Source organism: Hypanus sabinus, chromosome 29 (genome assembly GCF_030144855.1).
Source record: "Hypanus sabinus isolate sHypSab1 chromosome 29, sHypSab1.hap1, whole genome shotgun sequence".
NCBI classification, from domain to species: domain Eukaryota; kingdom Metazoa; phylum Chordata; class Chondrichthyes; order Myliobatiformes; family Dasyatidae; genus Hypanus; species Hypanus sabinus.
This window is the reverse complement of record NC_082734.1, coordinates 42058239-42079052: the sequence shown is the minus strand read 5'-3', so window position 1 is coordinate 42079052 and position 20814 is coordinate 42058239. Positions and strand designations below refer to the sequence as shown.

General features: G+C 42.2%; 1 protein-coding gene across 2 annotated transcripts in view; it reads left to right on the top strand.

Annotated features, from left to right (window-relative positions):
• Window positions 1-14505, top strand: part of LOC132383262 (MOB kinase activator 2-like) — a 66261-nt gene extending 51756 nt beyond the window's left edge. For both annotated transcript variants that reach the window (XM_059954223.1, XM_059954222.1), the window contains exons 2-5: window positions 3200-3363; window positions 5045-5138; window positions 8766-8890; window positions 10089-14505. In XM_059954223.1, coding sequence (XP_059810206.1) covers window positions 3200-3363; window positions 5045-5138; window positions 8766-8890; window positions 10089-10357 — 652 coding nt within the window. In that variant the 3' untranslated portion in view covers window positions 10358-14505. The remainder of the gene's footprint in view (window positions 1-3199; window positions 3364-5044; window positions 5139-8765; window positions 8891-10088) is intronic.
• Window positions 14506-20814: the final 6309 nt, after the last annotated feature.

The following is a 20814-nucleotide window of genomic DNA, read 5'->3' as shown; positions in this document are numbered from 1 at the left end:
TGTGATATATATTGTTTTCACTACACAAAAAATATCATTCAGATTAAATGTGATCTTTGTGTCACAGTGGGTTGAAAGGAAAATGGGCCAGGAAAGACTTGTGGCTTGCCGCGTTACTGCAACTGATAAAATGAACCAGTTCTTCAATACCTGGTTGCACGTCGGACAGGTTTGGTACCCATCCCAGTGGTCTCAGCTCTGGCGACACAGGTTCAATCTTGCCCTATAGTGCCATATATGCAAGGTTTTCACGGTTTCTCTGTAGTTTCCTCTAAACACACAGTTTCTTGTATCCCAAAGGTGTGTGGGTTGATGGGATAACGGGCAACAGTGAATTGCCCCTGGTGTGTAAGAAGGTGATTGGTCAGCATGGGACTAATGAGCTTTCTCAGTGGGCTAAAATTTTGATTGTTATGTCTAAAAAAGGTTTTCTTTAGTAAATTAATTTTTATTTCCCTGAAGACTTTTTCCTTCTGACCTGCTTGTCCCAAGAAGTTTGCCTTTAATTCAAATAAACACCCTGACAATCATAAGACATAGGAGAAGAATTAGGCCATTTGGCCCACTTTAGTCTGCTCCACCATGGCTGATGAAGTATTCTTCCCAGCCCCATTCTCCTGATTTCTCCCAGTAATCTGACACCTTTACTAATCAAGAAGCTATCAACATCTGCTTTATATACACCCAATGACTTGTCCTCCACAGTTGTCTGTGGCAATGAATTCCTCAGATTTACTGCCCTCTGAATTCTTCCTCCATTTCTATTATAAAGGGATGTCCTTGTATTCTGAGGCTTGGTCCTCTGGTCTTAGACTTCCCCATTATAGGAAACATCTTCTTCACATGCACTCTAGGGCTTTAAATATTTGATAGGTTTCAATGAGATTCCTCTCATATTCTTCTAAACTCCAGTATGTACTGGCCTGGAGCCTGTATAGTTGGTAACCCTAAACAGGAATTTAGCTTGGAGAGGAAACAGTGAGATGAATTAAAATGGAAGTAAGAAACAATGTCTGGCAAGAGAAAAACAGCTTGAATAAACTAGGTGCTTACCATGCTGTGCCAAACTTATTAAACTAGTGACTAAAAGCCTATTAAACTGGTCCTTTCTGTGTACACAAGGCCATATCCCTCTAAGCTCTACACATTCACATGCCTATCTAAGAGTCTGTTAAACACCTCTAACATGTTTGCCTGCACCACCATCCCTGGGGACAGGGTACAGTTACATCTCTATCAAAGGAGGTTAAGGCACTTCTTCCCTCCACTTGGGCAAGGTGTAGCACTTGCTTAGACCCCCGACCAGGGTCAGGTGAAGCCACGGGAGCAGATGGTGGATAAGTAGCAGATGTACATCACAAGTCCTGGTTATGCGATCATTGACACCAGGCAGACAATCTCTGAAGAGTTTTGATAATGGCTGGGGTCACCTGTCTTCCCAGAAGAAGGCAATGACAGACTACTTTTGTAGAAAAATTTTCCAAGAACAATCATGGCCGTGGAAGCCATGATTGCCCACGTCATACAACACGGCACTTAATGATGGTGATTATGACCGTCCCTGGTCGCCACTATTCTCTTTGGAAAATAAAAACTTGCCCCTTGTGTCTTCTTTGACTTTCCTTGTGTACGCCCTTGACTATCAGACATTTTGCCCAGGGGGAGAAGGTACTGTACACTCGAGAAGGAGATATAATAAGTGATTGTACATTTTAGATTAGCAAGGGCAAATGGTAGTGAAAGAATAGATGTTGGGAATTCAAAAATATTGGTGTTTCATCCTCATAGTATGCAGTGGTATGAATAGGAAGTAGCTGGTTGTCCTGATCAATCAGTCAGACTTCTGCCAGTGCCTGTTTACATCAAGGCTCAACTTTATTCGTCATATACATTTACATTAGCAATTTGCTGTGTGTTTGGAGTGACATGCAACAAAAGCAACATTTATTAAGAATTATATTAAAAAGTTAGTACAGATATGGAATAAAATGTGCATAATGCCAGCAAGTATTTACAATGTAAACAGTATTACAGAAGAGTGATTTAAAAGTGTTTACAGTGCAGAGCATTGATGGGGTAATAGAAGGAGGTTCAGGCTAACTACAATTGATCAGATTAAATGCCTGGGTGAAGAAACCTTTAAGATGCCGTGAACTTTTTGTTTCAATAGCCCGATGGCGCTTTCCAGAAGGAAACTTTAGGAAAATCATGTGGCGGCAACTCAGTGCGTCACAGTGCATCATCAAGAGGTTGACTTGTTGTTCATACCAGAATAGGAAAGCAAATGGGATCCATGTGGGTCACATTTGCTGAGTGGGTAGTGCCCGCAATGGCTTTTCTGCCATTTCTGTGTCCTGGGCACATACAAGTCATTGACTGCAGCCAATGACTTTGCTGACCTGACAGTTCACTGTAGCTTTCGTATATTGCATCAAACCAGACAGTAATGGCTGATGTGAAGAAGGCAGTGTAGAATTGCACCAGTATGTTCTGGGAAGATGGAATTTTACCAAGTAAGTACATCCTCTGCCGAGACTTTTTGTTAAAGAAGGAGATAAATTGGGTTTTACTCTCCGTAGTTAAACACACACTCAGTGGCCACTGAGAGTATGTTTGTGGTCTTTTGCTGCTGTAGCTCATCAAAGTTCAACGTGCAGTGTGTTCAGAGATGCTCCTCTGCAACACGTTATTTGAGTTACTGTTGCCTTCCTGGCAGCTTGAACCAGTCTGGCTGTTCTATGGAGTTTTTACCCACAGAATTGCTGCTCACTGGATGCTTTTAGTTTTTCAGACCATTCTCTGTAAATTCTAGAGACTTGAGCATGAAGATTGTTTTTGAGATACTCAAGCCCTCTGTCTGGCACCAACAATTATTTTACAGTCGAAGTCACTTAGATCACATTTCTTCTGCATTCTGACGTTTAGACTGAACAACTCCTGAACCTCTTGATCATGTCTGCATGCTTTAATGCACTGAGTTGCTGCCACATGATTCGCTGATTAAATAATTGCATTAATGAGCTGGTGTGCAGGTGTCCCTGATAAAATGGCCACTGGGTGTATAATTACATGATGTACAAATGATGGTAGACAAATAGAAAAAATCTTTGAATATTAAAATAGCCGTGTTTCGTAATTCAGTGCTTGGAAACTGTTTCCAAATTTTTAATATGGTTTTTCTTTCTTTTCCGCCTCTCAGGAAGACTGCAAAGTCAAAGCCGGATGATAAACTGCCTTTGACTGAGGAAAAGAAACTGTATCTGGATGCGGAGTATGCATCGGCCCGAGTGTCTGATGCAGATTTGCCCATGCTGGTTTCTTTGCCCAGAGAGATCGATCAGAATGAGTGGCTGGCAAATAACAGTGAGTAAAGTTAACTCTAAGCGAAAGGGTGGCAACAGAAGAATAGTTTGGTCGGCTCATACTTCAGGTTTGTCAGGGTTTAGTGTTTATTACCATTCAATGATCCATGCTCGACTCTGTTAGTGTAAGCATGATGAGGGCAGTGGGTATAGAGTTAGTGAGCCACTTCTATTGTCGTCTTCTCTTAGATGTGTCTCAGTGTTTCTACAAGAGAGATAATTTCCAAAGCCTAGTTTCAGTTGTTATAGAACTGATGCCTGCATTGCACGCTCTGAATAAGAGAGGGAAGATGATGTGTATTCTAAACAATTCATCAATATTCATTTGCTGTATTGAGTGACTGATGTAAAATACAGAGCAGGTCAGGCAGTATATGGGGGGTTAAGCAGTTGCTGTTGTGGGCTGAGATTGTCATTAGGTGTTTTGGCCTCTCCTGAAGGACTGAGGTCCTGATGAAGTGTCTCAACCCGAAGTATCAACTGTTTATTCCTCTCCATAGATGCTGCCAGACCTGCTGAGTTCCTCCAAGGTTTTGTGTGTGTTGCTCAAGATTTACAACACCTGCAGAATCGACCACCAAGCACAATTTTACCTCCCTCCTCCAGTCTCCACTTTTTGCCGGGATCACTCCCTCCTGGCACTTAGCAGTCTAAGTGCTCACCTGCCCTCACCTCTATTCAAGGCCCCAAACGGTCATCCCAGGTGAGGCAACACTTCACCTGTGAATCTGCTGGGGTCATCTGTCTTGTCCAGTGCTTCTGATGCAGCCTTCTCTACATTGGTGAGACCTGTCATAATTTTTGGGGTCACTTCGTCTCACGCTCTGTTCCATCCTCCAAAAGCAGAACTTCCCAGGGGCCCAACATTTTAATTCCCCTTCCTATTCCCATTCCGACATGGTCCATGGTCTCCTGTTGTGCCATGATGAGGCCACCCCCAGGGTGAAGGAGCAGCACGTTATATTCCATCTGGGTAGCCTCCAACCTAATGGCATGAATATTGATCTCTCCTTCCTGTAAAACAAATTCCCTTCCACTCTGGCCTCTTACCATCACTTCCGGGTGCCTCTTCTACTTCCCTTTCTTCTATGGCCCACTCTTCTGATCTAACAAATTCAATCCTGTCCGGCCCATTATGATTCCTACCTGCCTGGCTTCACCTGTCCCCTCCCCTCACCTTTTTACTTTGGCATTTTTCCCTTTTCCTTTCCTTTCCTTTCCTTTCCCACGCTGATGGGTCTTGGCCAGAAGCGCGAATGTTTGTTCATTTCATAGACCTACTGAGTTCCTCCAGCATTTTGTGTGTGTTGCTTTGGACTTTCAGCATCTGCAGAATTTCTTGTGCCTGAAGTAAATCACAAATTCTTAGATTTTGAGATTCCAACCAATGCATCAATATATCATGGTATCATGGAGTCTTATTTTGGGTCAAGACCCTTCATCAGGACTGGAAAGGAAGAGGGCAAAAACCAGGTAAAGGTGGTGGTGCAGGGGCAGGAGTATAAGCTAACTGGTGAGACCATTTGAGGGGGAAGGTAGGTGGGTGAGAAAAGGGGAATGAAGTAAGAAGTGAGAGGTGACAGATGGAAAGGCTAAGGAAGAAGTAAAACCAATTTTATTAAATTAACTGATTTTGATTGTGATCCTCTGCCTCACTTATTTCTAATTGATTGTATTAACAGCAACGACATTTTTCAATCACATAAACCTCCAGTACAGTGCCATCTCTGAGTTCTGCACAGCAGAGACCTGCCCAGTGATGAATGCGTGTAATACGTAAGTACTTTTCGCTCATTAAAAGTTACGTGCTACATATTTATTCAGACTGAATCCACAGAGGGGTTAAAGGAGAAATGTGGAGGTCTAGCCCACCTTTACAGAGAGAGTAGAGAAATTGATGGAAAGTCGGTCAGTAGGGCTGCAATTCATCAATTCATTTCTCTGCAAGCTGTAAGAGAAGATCTTGACCACATTGGTCTGAAACCCTAGTGCCAGAGGTTACAGAAATGAACTCTGGGAATCGCACCTAGTTCTTTGTTAAGGTTTATTTTAAAGTTAAATTAATTTTATTTGTCACATGTGCATCAATAACATTGAAACAGAGTTAGTAAATGTGTGATTTGCATTAACAGCCAACACTGTCCGAGGATGTGCTGGGGCAACCTGCAAGTGCCACCGAACTTCCAGCACCAGCATAGCATGCCCAGAATCTTTTTATCTGTATGTCTTTGGAATGTAGGAAGAAATCGGATTACCCAGGGGAGACACGTATGGTCATGGGAAGAATGTGTAAACTCCTTGAAGACAGTGGTGGGAGTTCAACCCCAATAGCTGGCGTTGTAAAGCGTAACACTGACCACTGAGTTGCTCTGTTGCACATTTTGTTGTTGAAATTGCACAGCAGCCATGCTGCCTGTTATTGGGTCAATCCACCTACTACTTTGATTAAGTTGGTACAGCGGCAAATCAAAGAGTGGGAAACTGGAGACACCTCTATCTCCATGATCAGGGAGAGCGAGAACCTGTGGTATGTCGAACACCGGGTGAAACGCGAAGTCTTTGGGGTAACTGCAAGTCTGTGACTTTGCTCACGCTCGAGTGCTCGGTGGTGGTGCCGAAGCTTTTTTTTGTCAGCAGTGGGAGGGGGGATTGTTGCTCGCAGTTGCTCACGCACAGTAGGGAGAGCTGGGGGGGGGTACTTTGGAGTTCTAACATTTAAATGTTGTTCATTCTTTGAGGCACTCCTGTTTTCGTGGATGATTGCAAGAAAAAGCATTTCAGGATGAATATTGTAAACATTTCTCTGACTTTAAATTGTACCTTTGAACCTCTGAATAAGATGATGAGAGGCTTGGATCACGTGGATAGCCAGAGGCTTTTCCCCAGGCTAGCACGACAGGGCACAGGTTTAAGGTGCTTGGAAGTAGCTACAGAGGAGATGTAAGGGGTAAGTTTTTTTTACTCAGACAGTGGTGAGTGTGTGGAATAGGCTGCCAGCAATGGTGGTGGAGGCAGATACAATAGGGTCTTCTAAGAGACTCTTAGATAGGTACATGGAGCTTAGAAAAATAGAGGGCTATGGGTAACCCTAGGTAACTGTTAAGGTAAGGACATGTTCAGCACAGCTTTGTGGGCTGAAGGGCCTGTATTGTGCTGTAAGTTTTCTGTTTCTGACCTAAAGAAGAATAAATTTCATCTTAGTAACAACAATTGAATTGACTTTATTTCTTACATTTGTCACATACATGAGGAGTAAAAATCTTTACGTAACATCTCCATCTAAATGTGCAATGTGCAGTCATAGTAATTTATAATAAATAGAACAATGAATGTAATGTAGAGTACACTCAAGTTAGCATGAGTTCATTATTCTGATGGCCTGGTGGAAGAAACTGTCCTGGAGCCTGTTGGTCCTGGCTTTTATGCTGCGGAACCGTTTCCCGAATGGTAGTAACCGGAATAGGTTATGGTTGGGATGGCTTGCATCCCCAATGATCCTACGGGTTCTTTTATACACAACTGTCCTTGTAAATGTCCACTACAGATGAGCTGGACTGTCCACACCACTCTCTGCAGAGTCCAGCAGTTAAGGGAGGTACAGTTCCCATACCAGGCAGTGATGCTCTCAGTTGTTTCCATACCAAACTAACTCAACTGTCTGAGGTGAAAGAGGTGCTGTTGTACCACCTTCACTACGTTAGCTGGTGTGTACAAACGATGTGAGGTCCTCGGTGATGTGGATGCCGAGGAACTTGAAGCTGTTTACCCTCTCAACTTCAGATCCATTGATGTCAATAGGGGTTAGCTCGTCTCCATTCCTCCTGTAATCCACAACCAGCTCTTTTGTTTTTGCGAAATTGAGGAAGACGTGTTTTCTTGACACCACTGTGTCAGAGAGATGACTCCTTCCCTGTAGACCACCTTGTTATTGTTTGAGAAGAAGCGAATCAATATAGTGTTGTCGGCAAATTTAATTAGTAGATTGAAGCTGTGGGTGGTGATACAGTCATGGGTGTACAGTGAGGAAAGGAGAGGACTCAGTATGCATTTCATCTTTACCAAGCCAATCAGACCATGTCTTAGGTATTGTAGTCCAAGCCTAAGAATGCAAACAGAATGATGTAAGAAATAGTTTTTGTTCACAGTAGGGGACAAATTATGGCAAACCATATTTAAAAATAAAGGTTAGCTTTATCTACCACAAGTACTTCAAAACATCAAACATACAGTGAAATGTGCTGTTTGTGTCAAACTATCTGTGAAGATTGTGCTGGGCAGCTGCAAATGTCACCACACTTTCAGGACCAACATAGCATGTCTTATTAACCTTAACGCATATGTCTTTGGAACATAGGAGGAAACCCATGTGGTCATGGGGTGAATGTACAAACTCCTTGCAGGCAGCAGGTGAACTTTTTGTTGAATGCATCATGGGCCATAGGTGAGCATCTATCACTGATCCCATCCTTAAATTGAATGGTTTCCATTCACAGAAGCTTGGAGTCACCAAACTGAGTAAGAATAGCTGATGGCTTTTCCTAGAGAGTATCAGTAAACCTGGAGAGCATGAAAGAGTACAAATGGTAGAAACAAAATTTGTTTCTGGACAGAAACAAATAAACGCTGCTGGAGGAACTCAGTGGGTCGGACAGCATCTATGGAGGAATGTTTTGAGTTGTGACCCTACTGTACTCTTCACATGTAATAAAGTTTCTAAATATCAAAAAATCTATGAAGAGCAGTAAACAGTAAAAAAAAACTAATCAATATTTGGTGTGACCTTTAATATTGTATCAATTAGGTACATTGTGATGGAGTTTTATAAGAAAATCATCTGGTAGGTTGTTCCAAGCATCTTGGAGAACCTACCACAGTTCTTCTGCAAACTTTGGCTGTTTTGCTTGCTTCTGTCTCTCCAGGTCATCCCAGACAGCCTCGATGTTGAGATTAGGATTCTATGGAGGCCACACCATCTTAAGGCATATAAGAAATCTAGGATGTCTAAGGCTTTTGCATAGTACTGTACACAGGACTGAGAGTGGAGATGGCCAGTATAAAGAAATGTGAGGGAGGGGTGAGACAGGGCTGACAGAGGATAGGTAGAAGGAGGGTTACGGACACGTGGTTCCCGATTGGGGACTGGTCAAAGGGTGGAGTTGGGAGACAGTGCTGCTGGGTGATCTGTTCGACACAAGTAGAGTTGAATTGCAGAAAAATTGTTATTTAACAAAAAATAAAGCAGACACGAAAGTTTGATAGACACCAACATTTTGTTTTTACACTGGAGCTTACGGTAAAGCTCTTCTCAGAGCCAAAGCTTGATGCAGGCAAGTGTATGTGGAGCAGCCCATTCAGAACCTTGATGCTCATCCTGTATTTTTCTTATGTGCTTCATTACTTTAGTCAATACTTCTGGACAGATGAGCGGGGGAAGAAAATAAAATGTACTGCACCACAGTATATCGATCTAGTGATGACCCACATTCAAAAACTACTGACTGATGAGGAAATCTTTCCTACCAAGTATGGTGAGTTTTTCTAATTTAGAAAGAAAGTTCCCACATAAGGTAGGCTTGGTACTACTCAGATTTATTTATCACAATACTGAAGTGATTCCACAATTTGTGGACTCCCTTTTAGGGCTTATTTATGACTTTATCTATGATTATTTTGTTTTTCGTTTTGTGTTTGCATAATTTGCTGTCTTTTGCATGTTAGTTCTTTATCTGTCTTTGTGTGTCATTGATTCTATTGTGTTGTATATACTGTGAATGCCACAAGAAAATATACCTCAGGGTTGTTTATGGTGAGATATATGTACTCTGATAATAAATTTACTTTAAAACTTCCGAACATGTACATGGAAGCATACAATGAAATACATCTTTTGCGTTAACAGCCAACATACCCACGGATGTGCTGGAGCAGCCGCACATTCTGGCGCTGATATAGCATGCCCACCACGCTTGGCAAAGCAACACAGAATCCTATATCCAAAATCAAAACCAGAAACTAATCTGCCTTCACTACCTCACAATCTATTTTAATGCATTTGCTGAAAGTCATCTCTCACTCTCTCCTAACCTGTAATTATCCTTCGGTGAACATCACTGCAGAGCAGATTATCTGGTCGTCGTCACGTTGCTATTTTGGGGAGCTTGATGAACACAAATTGGCATTTGTATTTCTATGTTACACTTCAGAAGTGCATTATGGTTTTAAGTGCTATGGGATATACAGTGTTTCTGAAAGGTACTAAATAAATGTTCATCACATTTACATCACAGCATAATACAAGTCCTTTGGCTAATGATGTGATGACCTTTAACCTACTCTTACGATCAATGTAACCCTTCTTTCCTACATAGCCCTCCATTTTTCTATCATCCATGTGCCTATCTAAGAGTCTTTTAAATCTCCTGATGTATCTACAACTACCACCTCTATTGCATCCACTACTCATTTTTTTAAAAAAAACACTACCTGACATCCTCTAGTACTTTACACCAATTATCCTGCCTGGTGTTAGGGTATTTTTGCCCTGGGAAATGTTGTAACTTTTATTATTGGAATAGAATTTATTCACATGTATTGAGGGAAGGGAAATTCTACAATTTTTATTTATGAAGTGACATTTTCCACACCTGGCAACAATTTATTTAGTGACTGTGTATGTGACAGTGGAAAGCCCTTGTGAAGTTGACTGTTCTCCCATTTTGCCAACAGGTAAAGAGTTCCCAAGTACCTTCGAATCGCTTGTCCAGAAGATCTGTCGCTACCTCTTCCATGTTCTTGCTCACATCTACTGTGCCCACTTCAAGGAGGTGGTGGCCCTCGAACTGCACCCACACCTCAATACTTTGTACATACACTTTCTGATCTTTGTCAGGGAGTTCAATCTCGTCGACCCCAAGGAAACAGCCGTGATGAGGGACTTAACAGATGTTCTGCTCAGCGGTGCACCACAGCCCCAGAACCACGTCAACCACAGATGAGCTGACAACCAATGCACACAGTGGATGTTAGAAATATTTTCTTTAGTGGAAAGAATAATAACTTCAAAGATCATGTTGCCCGTGGCAACGCTGAAGTAATATATGACCAACAAATAGTAAATCCAAGTGGCCCAAAATGGTGACCATGTTGAACCCACCCAGCTGATCTGCAGATATCCTTTATAACGGCCTTGTTCAACACTACTGTTGTTGAATATTAAATTCTACATAGACCCCTCTAATATGTATCAGTCCACCCATTTAACTAACCCAATGAGTGAGTTTCCTTGCCCCTGCAGAAGATTGCCATAACTTGCTAGTGGCCAGTTATGACTGTCAGCACTCACGAGCTAACTCATGTTGTTTACTGCCACTGCTGAAGTTCTAGGTTTTTCTACTGGATCTTTCATGCCCAGAGCAAGGCATGAAATATGCAAATCCTCAAACAGAGCATTGTGATTGGTGAGATCTTTGGGTTATGGGATGGAATGGATCTAAAGACTTCCATAGTACCTGTGCAGAAGTTGTGAGGAGGTCCTGAGGTATGTTTGGAACCAAGCTGGAGACAGCTTTTGCTGCTATTCTTGTCCCTTCTCTTTCCTCTTCTTTTATGCTTCTTGGTGCCATCATGTGAGCTCTTGAGGATAATCTACATTTAATGATCCTTATGGATCAGAAGATTCCGTAATCCCATAACTAGCTTCATTTTCTGCATGAAATCTCCGTGTGTTCTGCAAGTCCAGAAGTGGCATTTGTGTCATATGGCCGCTCAAAAATAGCTTATCTGCAGCCTTGAAATATATTTGAATTTCCTTTTGAGTGAGATTAAAAACAACCCATGTCTCTTGTGGGCAGGCTCTTTGAGGTTTGCTTAGTTGCAGAATATAGATCCCTCTCAACAGCATGCCCCAGCCTTGGTATCAGATAACTGTGTGATGCTGCTAGGATGTGGCATTTTACCATTTCCCACTCAGCGAGATTTTCAAGTGCTGCCCATTACTGTTGGTGGGTACATGTTCATGGGTCATGATTGAGACTGCTGAAAGTTCTTTTATTTTTGTATTAACGTACTACACTACTGACCTGGGAGAGGTGCGACAGGTAAAAATATCACTGATGACAAAGGAATTGCGCGTGTGTGTGTATATATGTGTGAGTCGCCTCCCACTTGTGCCTCTGGGTTTACAACGTGTTTATATGAATTTTTGCTGCTTTATCCTTGCATGACTTGGAATCAAAGAGCGCGATGGGGGGTTAAAAACAGCAATGGCAGTAAAGGTACAAGCCCTTCATTATCTGGCTGTATCTAGATGTTTTGGTTTGGGAGGTGGTCTGGAGGGGGTTAATGGGGAAAATGGTTTAGAAGCTGTTGAACTAAATTTCAAGAACTTTTTGTTGTTGGTTGTGAATGTTGTAGTCGCCCATTTGGATTCTGAGTTCCAGAGTAATCGAAGCCAGTGGAACCATGGGCAGTGAGTGACCCTCTGTGGTCACTAACAGTTGAGAGACAATGCATAGTTGCTTCTGCCACTTCGTGCAGTATTTTTCTGAGAACAGCTTCTGAAGACCTTTAAACCAGTGGGAAAATCTGTATCATCCATTAATGAGTTTCCTTTTCACCATTTGTGTATTTCTTTGTGATCAGGGCATGTAAAGTACCTTTCTTTGCTTTTTCAACTCTTTAACATGGCCTTTCTGTGAACTAGGTAGGCCAATCCCACTGTTGCAACATTGCAAAGAAACTTGTGACATTGGTTCAAACATTGCAAAGACTGTCCCCTCATCCTTAAGTGTGAGGTAGATCATGCCTTCTGGTTGGACTAAAGGCCTGTCGTTTGTCTGATTTCTTGTTGTCCTGAAAGATTTTCTGTTTTCAATAGCCGTAATTAAGAGTGTTCATATTACATTGGTAGAATTTACTCTCTGGGAAAGAAGGGAGTCCAGAAATGAGCAGTTTTTCTGTTCATAGCAAATCAACTTTTATTTTAGTAACCCCTTTGTTTTTTTGGAGCTTTGGTCACAGCTTGAGTCGCAATCTGTATGGAATGAAGGACATTGGAAAGTGCCTGCCTGATGAACAGGACAGTTAGGATGTTCACCACTACATGCTCTTGTTAGAGTGGCTGGTGTTCGGTAGGTTTATGAAAAGATCTGTTTGGTTTCCACAGGTTTTGATGACCAGAGCAGTGCAATGGATATCACTATATTTGATAATTTTTATCGGCCTTATCTTAATTTCCTCCATGATGAGGCTCTGTTTAGGGTTACAATAAAATATTTAAAAGATAGCAACAGCAGCTAAAAGATCGCTGGTAATTTTTGTTTCTTTTTGTTTCTTAAGTGCAAATTCTATTTATTTTGCCGTGGAATGGAACATAGACTGGACAATCACTTTACAGGGAGTGACCGGCTGGAGGTCTGAACATCCAGTGACGTTTCACTTCTGTGTGGTATCAAAAGTCATAATCAGAGTTTGAATGAGTTGTGATTTGGTATGTTTAGACTACAGGAGTATAGCTGATGAGCAGATTACACATGCTTTCTGTAATTTTTTAAGCAAAGCTAGATTCCAGGTACTAATAGCGTTGTAGATTCTAGAGGATGTGGGTCTACTGTGCAGTACATATATACTGCATGATGATGAGACCATCTCAGGGGAAACGTAAGTAAGCAGTTTGCATGAGCTCCCTCTCCTAAAATGGGAGGAAATCTGAAGAGAAGTTTGGAGAGGGAAGGAACCACCTGCTTCTGCATAGAAATTTTGCAGCTTAAGTAGCTACAACTCCATGTTTTATTTAGGGAAATTAAGATGAGACTATTTACATGTCAATTGTAGATGTAGTAACTACAGAACTGGAGACAGGATTGCAAACCAAAACCATACGTCTCGACTGAATTCATGAGAACTACCAGAATGATTGAGTTATGTTGCCTGACGTCATGTTTTTTTGGTTGCAGTGACTGCTAGTTCCCTTCTGGTTCCCACTGTACATTATTTTAAGAAGTGCAGGACTTTCATGTTAACCTGACTTATTTTTATTTGTGTCTTGCTATGAGACCACTTGGAAGTGTCTGTGTGTGTCGACAGGACAGGAGCTACACTTGGCCAAGCAACAAGATCAATTACAAGTCAGATTGGCGACCAGGTGGAACAATGTTGATGTCATCTTGAGTGGTAGTGAAGATGGTCTTGGTCAGTTTTGAAGCTTAGCATCCTTTCTTCTTTTTAGTTGATTTTATTAAAATAAAACATTTCAATACACTGCTATGGGTGATCACTCCAAGAACTCAACAGCTTGCCCTATGAATGAACTACCTCCTCTGTGTACTTCATACAATGGGACCCTTCCTCCCAAGCATCCCTCCATAGCCTACTTTTTTTTAAATTCCGAGTCCCTGCACGTTGACAGGCCAGTCGGGCCTGATGAGTCCGTGCCACCCAATTACACCCATGTAACCTATTAATCTTCTAAACCTGTTTGTCTTTGGGACATGGGAGGAAACCATAGCCCCTGGAGGAAACCCACACGGTCACAGGGAGAATGGACAAACTCCTTACAGACAGCAGTGGCAATTTAACCCGGGACGCTGGTGATGTAAAGTGTAAGGCTAACCACTACCGACTGTGCCACCCAGTACTTAATGGTACACAGAAAGGAAAAAGGTTTGACACACTCTTGGAAATAATTCAGTCTCATTGGCTAGACAAATGCTGATGTAATGATTTGCATCGCCTCATCTTTGAACTTGAACAATCTTATGTCTGCTGATTATCTGTTGAACTGTTGATGGGCAGGGTTAGTGATTGCTAGGTCAGTGTCATTATAACAAAACAGAGCCAGACTTCAACCGGGGTTATCTTTGACATAACTTGATTTTTTTTGTAGACATTGGTTGGTTGTGAAGGAATGATGTCGTTCCCAATTGTTCACGGGTACTTCGCGCTCTTAATGATCGGTTAACAGGAAAGAGTGTGCTTACAAGCTGTCTGCACCAAACCAAAAGGGATATTTCAGTTCCATAATTATTGCTAGAAAGAGTTATTAATTTACAGGGAGCCTCTGTTAATACTGGATGTAATATAACTTCTTAATGTCATACGTTGCATTTCACAATAAGAAAATTGTAAAATAAAAGTGTAAGCATTCACTGAACCTTTGTGCCTTTTGTTATTTTTAGTGCAAGTGTTGAGCCCCATCAGGAGCATATGCCACTGAGAGTAGCTCACCAGGGTCCTCAGTCCAGGGCAGGTTTTGCATGTTTTCCCAAGGTGTAGCCCATCTTCTTAGTATATCCTTCCTCTCCCAGAGCTTGAGCTTCTGTTAGTGTTTCTGTAGCACTGGGGTTTTACAGAATTGAGTTGCTAGCCCCCATGCCCCAACCCTCCTTTCGCAGCTGGGCTTGCGAATGTCCATGGTGGAGTTTGTTATGTTTAGACTTTTCCTTATTACATAATGCTGGCTGTTTTTGCAGTTTTGCATCAAATGTGTTTTTGTTACTCTTCAATGTTACATATGCAAAGTAATGCAAAAGAGCAAATTAATGATTCACCGTGTGTTAGCTTAACATGGCGGAAAAACAATGCCCTTAGAAGTATATGACATGCCTTGGCAATATTACTGTTACACAGATCAGGTAATCTATGAGACCATTAAAACATAGGAGCAGAATCAGGACAGTCGGCCCATCGAGTCTGCTCCGCCATTCCATCATAGCTGATTTATTATCCCTCAACCCTACTCTTCTGCCTTCTCCCTGTAACGTTTGACACCATGGCTAATTAAAGAACCTATCAACCTCTGCTTGAAATATACCCAATGACTTGGCTTCTGCACACTCATCTACTCCTGCCCTAATGTGAGGGTCATTGACAAGACCAGCATTTTTTTGCCCATCCATAATTGCCTTTGAGGAAGTAGTGAGTTGCCATTTTACAGCATAGACCATAAGATATAGGAGCAGAATTAGACCAATCAGCCCATCAAGTCTGCTCCACCATTCAGTTGTGACACTTTTGGTGAAAGCAGTTCTTGAGAAGAAGTTGGAACTGTAGTTACCATTTAATACTGCCCACTATTGGTAAGTATAGTTCTTTGATGCCTTGTTCACAGTGGTTTGTGTCCCTCTATCTCTTTTGCCCCTGTCTGGAAGTTTTCAGCTGCTGCTGTCCTACTGGATTTATATACACATATTAGAGATTTTGTAGATGCTGGAAATCCAGAACAACACATACAAAATGCTGGAGGAACTCCGCAGGTCAGGGAGCATCTATGGAGAGGAATGTTTTAGACCAAGACCATAAGGGCTGAAGAAGAAGAAATCTGATTGGACAGAATAGACCATGGGAGAAAGGGAAGGAAGGGGGGCACCAGAGGGAGGTGAGGAGAAGGAGTGAAAGGAGAACCAGAGAACTGAATGGAAAAACCATGGAGGGAGATGGGGATAAATTACTGGAAGTTAGAAAAATTGATGCTCATTCTGTCAGGTTAGGAGCTACCCAGATGGAATATGCCAGGTTGCTCCTCCAACCCAAGAATGGCCTCGTGGCAGTAGAGGAGACTGTAGACTGTCATGTCAGAATGGGAAGTAGAATTAAAATGGGTAGCCACTGGGAAACACAAGGAAATCTGCAGATGCTGGAAATTCAAACAACAACACACACAAAATGCTGGTAGGAACACCGCAGGCCAGACAACATCTATAGGGAGAAGCGCTGTCAACGTTTCAGGCAGAGACCCTTCGTCAGGAGGGAACTGGGAAAAATCACTTTTTGTGATGGAGAAAGCAAATTTATATGATGCTCCTAATGTATGTTTAATGCCATATTGCAATGTTAAAAGACCTCATTTGTTGTGCTGCTTTAGCTAGTCCAAGCCACTGACTTCAAGCCTTACTGTCGTTAATACCACCCTGGACACTGCAAGAACCAGCTGGACTAAATAGCTTAGAAGGTAAATGGGAATAGCTTGGATGGCTATTTTGGCCAACATTGACCAGGGGTCTGTTTCCATGCTCTAGGATTATATCACTAAGTACTTTTCCACCAAAAGAACATTGAAGCAGGATCTGTTCAGTCTGAAGGAGGTAGAAGGGATCTAGGAATGTTTTCCAGCTCTCACAACCAGGCAGACTGAATGTACACCCGGAGTCTTGATGAGGAAACAGAATCAGAAAGAACTGCAGTATGGCCCCGCATTGCAGTACAACCACGATGTATCCTATTCTACGATCAATCTAACCTTTCCATCCTACATAGCCCTCAATTTTCTATCATCCATGTGCCTATCTAAGTGTTTTAAATGCCCTTAATGTATCTGCCTCTACCACCAGCCTGGTAGGGAATTCCAAACACCCACTACTCTCTGTAAAGAAATTAGCTCTGACACCACCCCCCCCCCCCCCATATAACTTCCTCCAATCACCTTTAAATTATTCCTCCTGGTATCAGCAATTTCCACTTTGGAAAAAAAGTCCCTGGCTATCCATTCTTATGCCTCTTAATATCTCGTACACCTTTATCATGTCTTCTCGTGCATCTTTGCTCCAAGGGGAAAAGCACTAGCTCACTCTACTGACTTAATAAAACGTAGTCCAGACAGCTTCCTGGTAAATCTCTGCACACTCTCTAAACCTAAACTTCCCAGAGCTTAGTAGACATAATCTTGGTAAATCTCTTCTACACCCACATCTTTCCTTTAAATGAGGTAACCAGAACTGAACACAATATTCCAAATGTGGTCTAACCAGGGTTTTATCAAGTTGCAACATTACCGCATGGTTCTTAAAGGCTAACAAACCATATACCTTCTTAACAACCGTACCAGCTTGCATGGCCACCACAAGAGCTGGAGTTAGAACTTCTGGAATGGGACTCTAGCACAGTAATGTTTTGCATACTTTGGCCACTTTTCTTCCATCTCCAACTCTCTTCCTCCTCTTGGACACCCTGCTCTGTTTATCTGCCTGCTCTGGATTTTTTCATCTTGAATCACTGACATCAACTGACTACAGCACTCCTCTCCTCAAACCATACCCCCTCTGAACACAGTGCCCTCCATGCTCTCCACACCAATCCCAACCTTACCATCAAACTCACAGTCAAAGAGAGTGCTGTTGGAGTGTGGCAGAAGGACCTCTACCTTGCTGATGGGCAGCAAAACCATAAGATATAGGAACAGAATTAAGTCATTTGATCTATTGAGTTTGGTTCATCATGACTGATCCATTTCCCTCTCAGCCCCAAGCTCCTGCCTTCTCCCCCATAACCTTTCATGCCAGAACATATCAACCTCTTCCTGAAAACACCCAGTGACTTGGCCTCCACAGCTGCCTGTGGCAACAAATTCCACAGATTCACCACTCTCTGGCTAAAGAAATTCCTCCTCATCTCTGTTCTAAATTAGCATCCCTCTTCTGAGGCTGTGCCCTCTGGTCCTAGACTCCCCCATAACAGGAAACATATACACCACATCCACTCTAGTGATCCTCTTCCAAATACTGTCTCTCCAATGTCACCACATCCTTTCTTAGATAAGGAGCCCAGAGCTGCTCCCAATACTCAAGTGAGGCCTTACCAGCACCTTATAAAGCCTTGGGCATCACACTTGTGCTTATATTCTAGTCCTCTTGAAATGAACATTAACATTACATTGCCTCCCTTATCACCGATTCAATGTGCAAATTAACCCTTAGGGAATAGTCTATGCTTTTATTTCTTCTTTCAAAGTGCATGACCTTTTATGTCCTGACACTATTCCATCTGCCACTTTTTTTACTCATTCTCCTAATCTGTCTTAAGTCCTTTTGTAGCCTCCCTGCTTCCTCAAAACTACCAGCCCTTCTACCAACCTTCATATTGTCTGCAAGCTTGGCCACAAAACCATCAATTTCATCATCCAAATCATTGACATATAACAAAAAAAAGCGGTTCTAACACAGAACCAATAGCCAACCAGAAAAGACTCCCTTTATTCCCACTCTTTGCCTCCTGCCTATCAGCCAATTCTCTATCCTTGCTAATATCTTTCCTGTAGGACCATGGGCTCTTGTTAAGCAGCCTCAGGTGTAGCAGCTTGTCAAATGCCTTTTGCAAATCTAAGTACAGTACATAACATCCACTGATTATCTTTTGTCTACTCTGCTTGTAATTTCTTCAAAGGATTCTAACTAATTTGTTAGGCAAGACTTTCCCTTAAGGAAGCCATGCTGACTTGGTCTGTTTTATTATGTGCTTCTAAGTATCCTCAAACCACATCCTTAACAATCTTTCCAACCACTGAGGTTATAGTTACTGGCCTATAATTTCCTGTTTTTCTGCCTCTCTCCCTTAATGAAGAGTGGAGTGACATTTGCAAGTTTTCAATTCTCCAGAACCATGCTGGACTCTATTGATTCTTGAAAGATCATTGCTAATGCCACCATAATTTCTTCAGCCACCTCTTTCAGAACCCTGGGGGGTTCAACCATCTTCATCACCTCTTTCAACCATCTGGTCCAGTTGATTTATCTACCTTCAGACCTTTCAGTTTCTCAAGCACCTTCTCCCTAGAAATGGCAACTTCACTCACTTATGCCCCTATGACATTCTTGAATTTCCACAGTGAAGACTGATGAAAAACACTTACTCAGTTCGTCTGCCATTTCTTTGTCCCTCATTACTACTCCATCACCATTTTCCAGTGGTTCAATATTTATTTTTGCCTCTCTTCTATACTTTATATATCTGAGGAAACTTTTGGTATCCTCTTTAATATTATTGGCTAGCTTACCTTCATTTTCCCTCTTTATGACTTCTTTCATTGCCTTTGGTTGATGATTAAAAGCTTCCCTATCTTCTAACTTCCCACTACTGTTTGCTCTATTATATGCCCTCTCTTTGGCTTTGACTTCCCTTGTCAGCCATGGTTGCATAATCCTGCCTTTAGAATGCTATTTGTTTGGGATGTATCCATCCTGCATCTTCTGAATTGCTCCCAGAAACTCCAGCCATTGTTGCTCTGCTGACATCCCTACTAGTGTCCCCTTCCAATCAATTCTGGCCAACTCCTCTCTCATTGCCTCTGTAATTCCCTTTACTCCACTGTAATGCTGATTCATTTGTCTTCTCAAATTGCAGGGTGAATTCTATCATTTATGATTACTGCCCTTAAGGTAAGGTTTCTTTTACCTTAAGCTCTCTAATCATTTCTGCTTCATTGCACAACCACCGATTCAGAACAACTGATCCCCTAGTGAGCACAACCACAAGGTGCATTAAAAAAGTGATCTTGTGGGTATTCTACAAACTCCCCCTCTTGAGATCCAGCACCAGCTTGATTTTCCTAATCTACCTGCATATTGAAATCCTCCAATGACTATCGCAGCATTGTCCTTTTGAAAGTTTTCTAACTCCCATTGTAATTTGCAGACCACATCTTTGCTGCTATTCGGAGATCTGCATATAACTCCTATCAGGGTCTTTCTAATCTTGCAGTGTTTCAGCTCTACCCACAAGCATTCTACATCCTTCAGTCTGATGTCACCTCTTTCTTAGAATTTGATTTCACTTTTCACCAGCAGAACCATCCTCCCCATTCTGCCTACCTGTCTATCTTTCAATACAATGTGTTTCCTTGAATGTCAAGCTCCCAGCTATAATTTTCCCTTAGCCGCGACTCTGATGCCCACAACATCATGCCTGCCAATCTCTAACAGTACTTCAACTTTATCAACCTTATTGTGTATACTGTGTGCATTCAAATATAACACCTTCAGTCCAGTATACATCACCCTTTTTGATTTTGTCCCCCTTTTTACGTTGCAACTCATCCTCTGGATTGCAATTTTGGATCATCAGCCTGTACTTTCTAGTAGTGTTACTACACACTGTATCTGTTTGTAAACCATCCACAGCCCTATCACTTCAGTTCCTATCCCCCACCAACATAGTGTAAATTCTCCCGAATAGCTCTAGCAAACCTACCCTTAGATTCAGGTGTAACCCATCCCTTTTGTACAGGTCATACCTCTCCCAGAAGAGATCCCAGTGATCCAGAAATCAGAATCCCTGCCCCCTGCACCATTTCCTTAGCCATGAAATGATCTGCTAAATGATCCTCTTCTTACCCTCACTTGCAACTCTTAGGCACCACCCCTTGAAGAGGACTCTACTCCAGAGCATCAGAAAATTGTCTCCGACACCATCAATAACCTCATTAACTCTGGAGAACTCCCATCTACTGCCCCCAAACTCATTGTCCCCTTACCCTGCACTGCTGACTTCTACCTTTTTCCCCAAGATCCACAATCCTGACTGGGTAGCCCATTGGCTCTTCTTGGTCCTGCCCCATGTCCTCTTACCATGACTCCATTCTATCCCCCTTGGTTCATTCCCTTCCCACCTGCATCTGTGACAGTTGCAATCTCATACTCACGATTCTCTGGCCCTGGCCACCTCATTTTGACCATAGATATCCAGT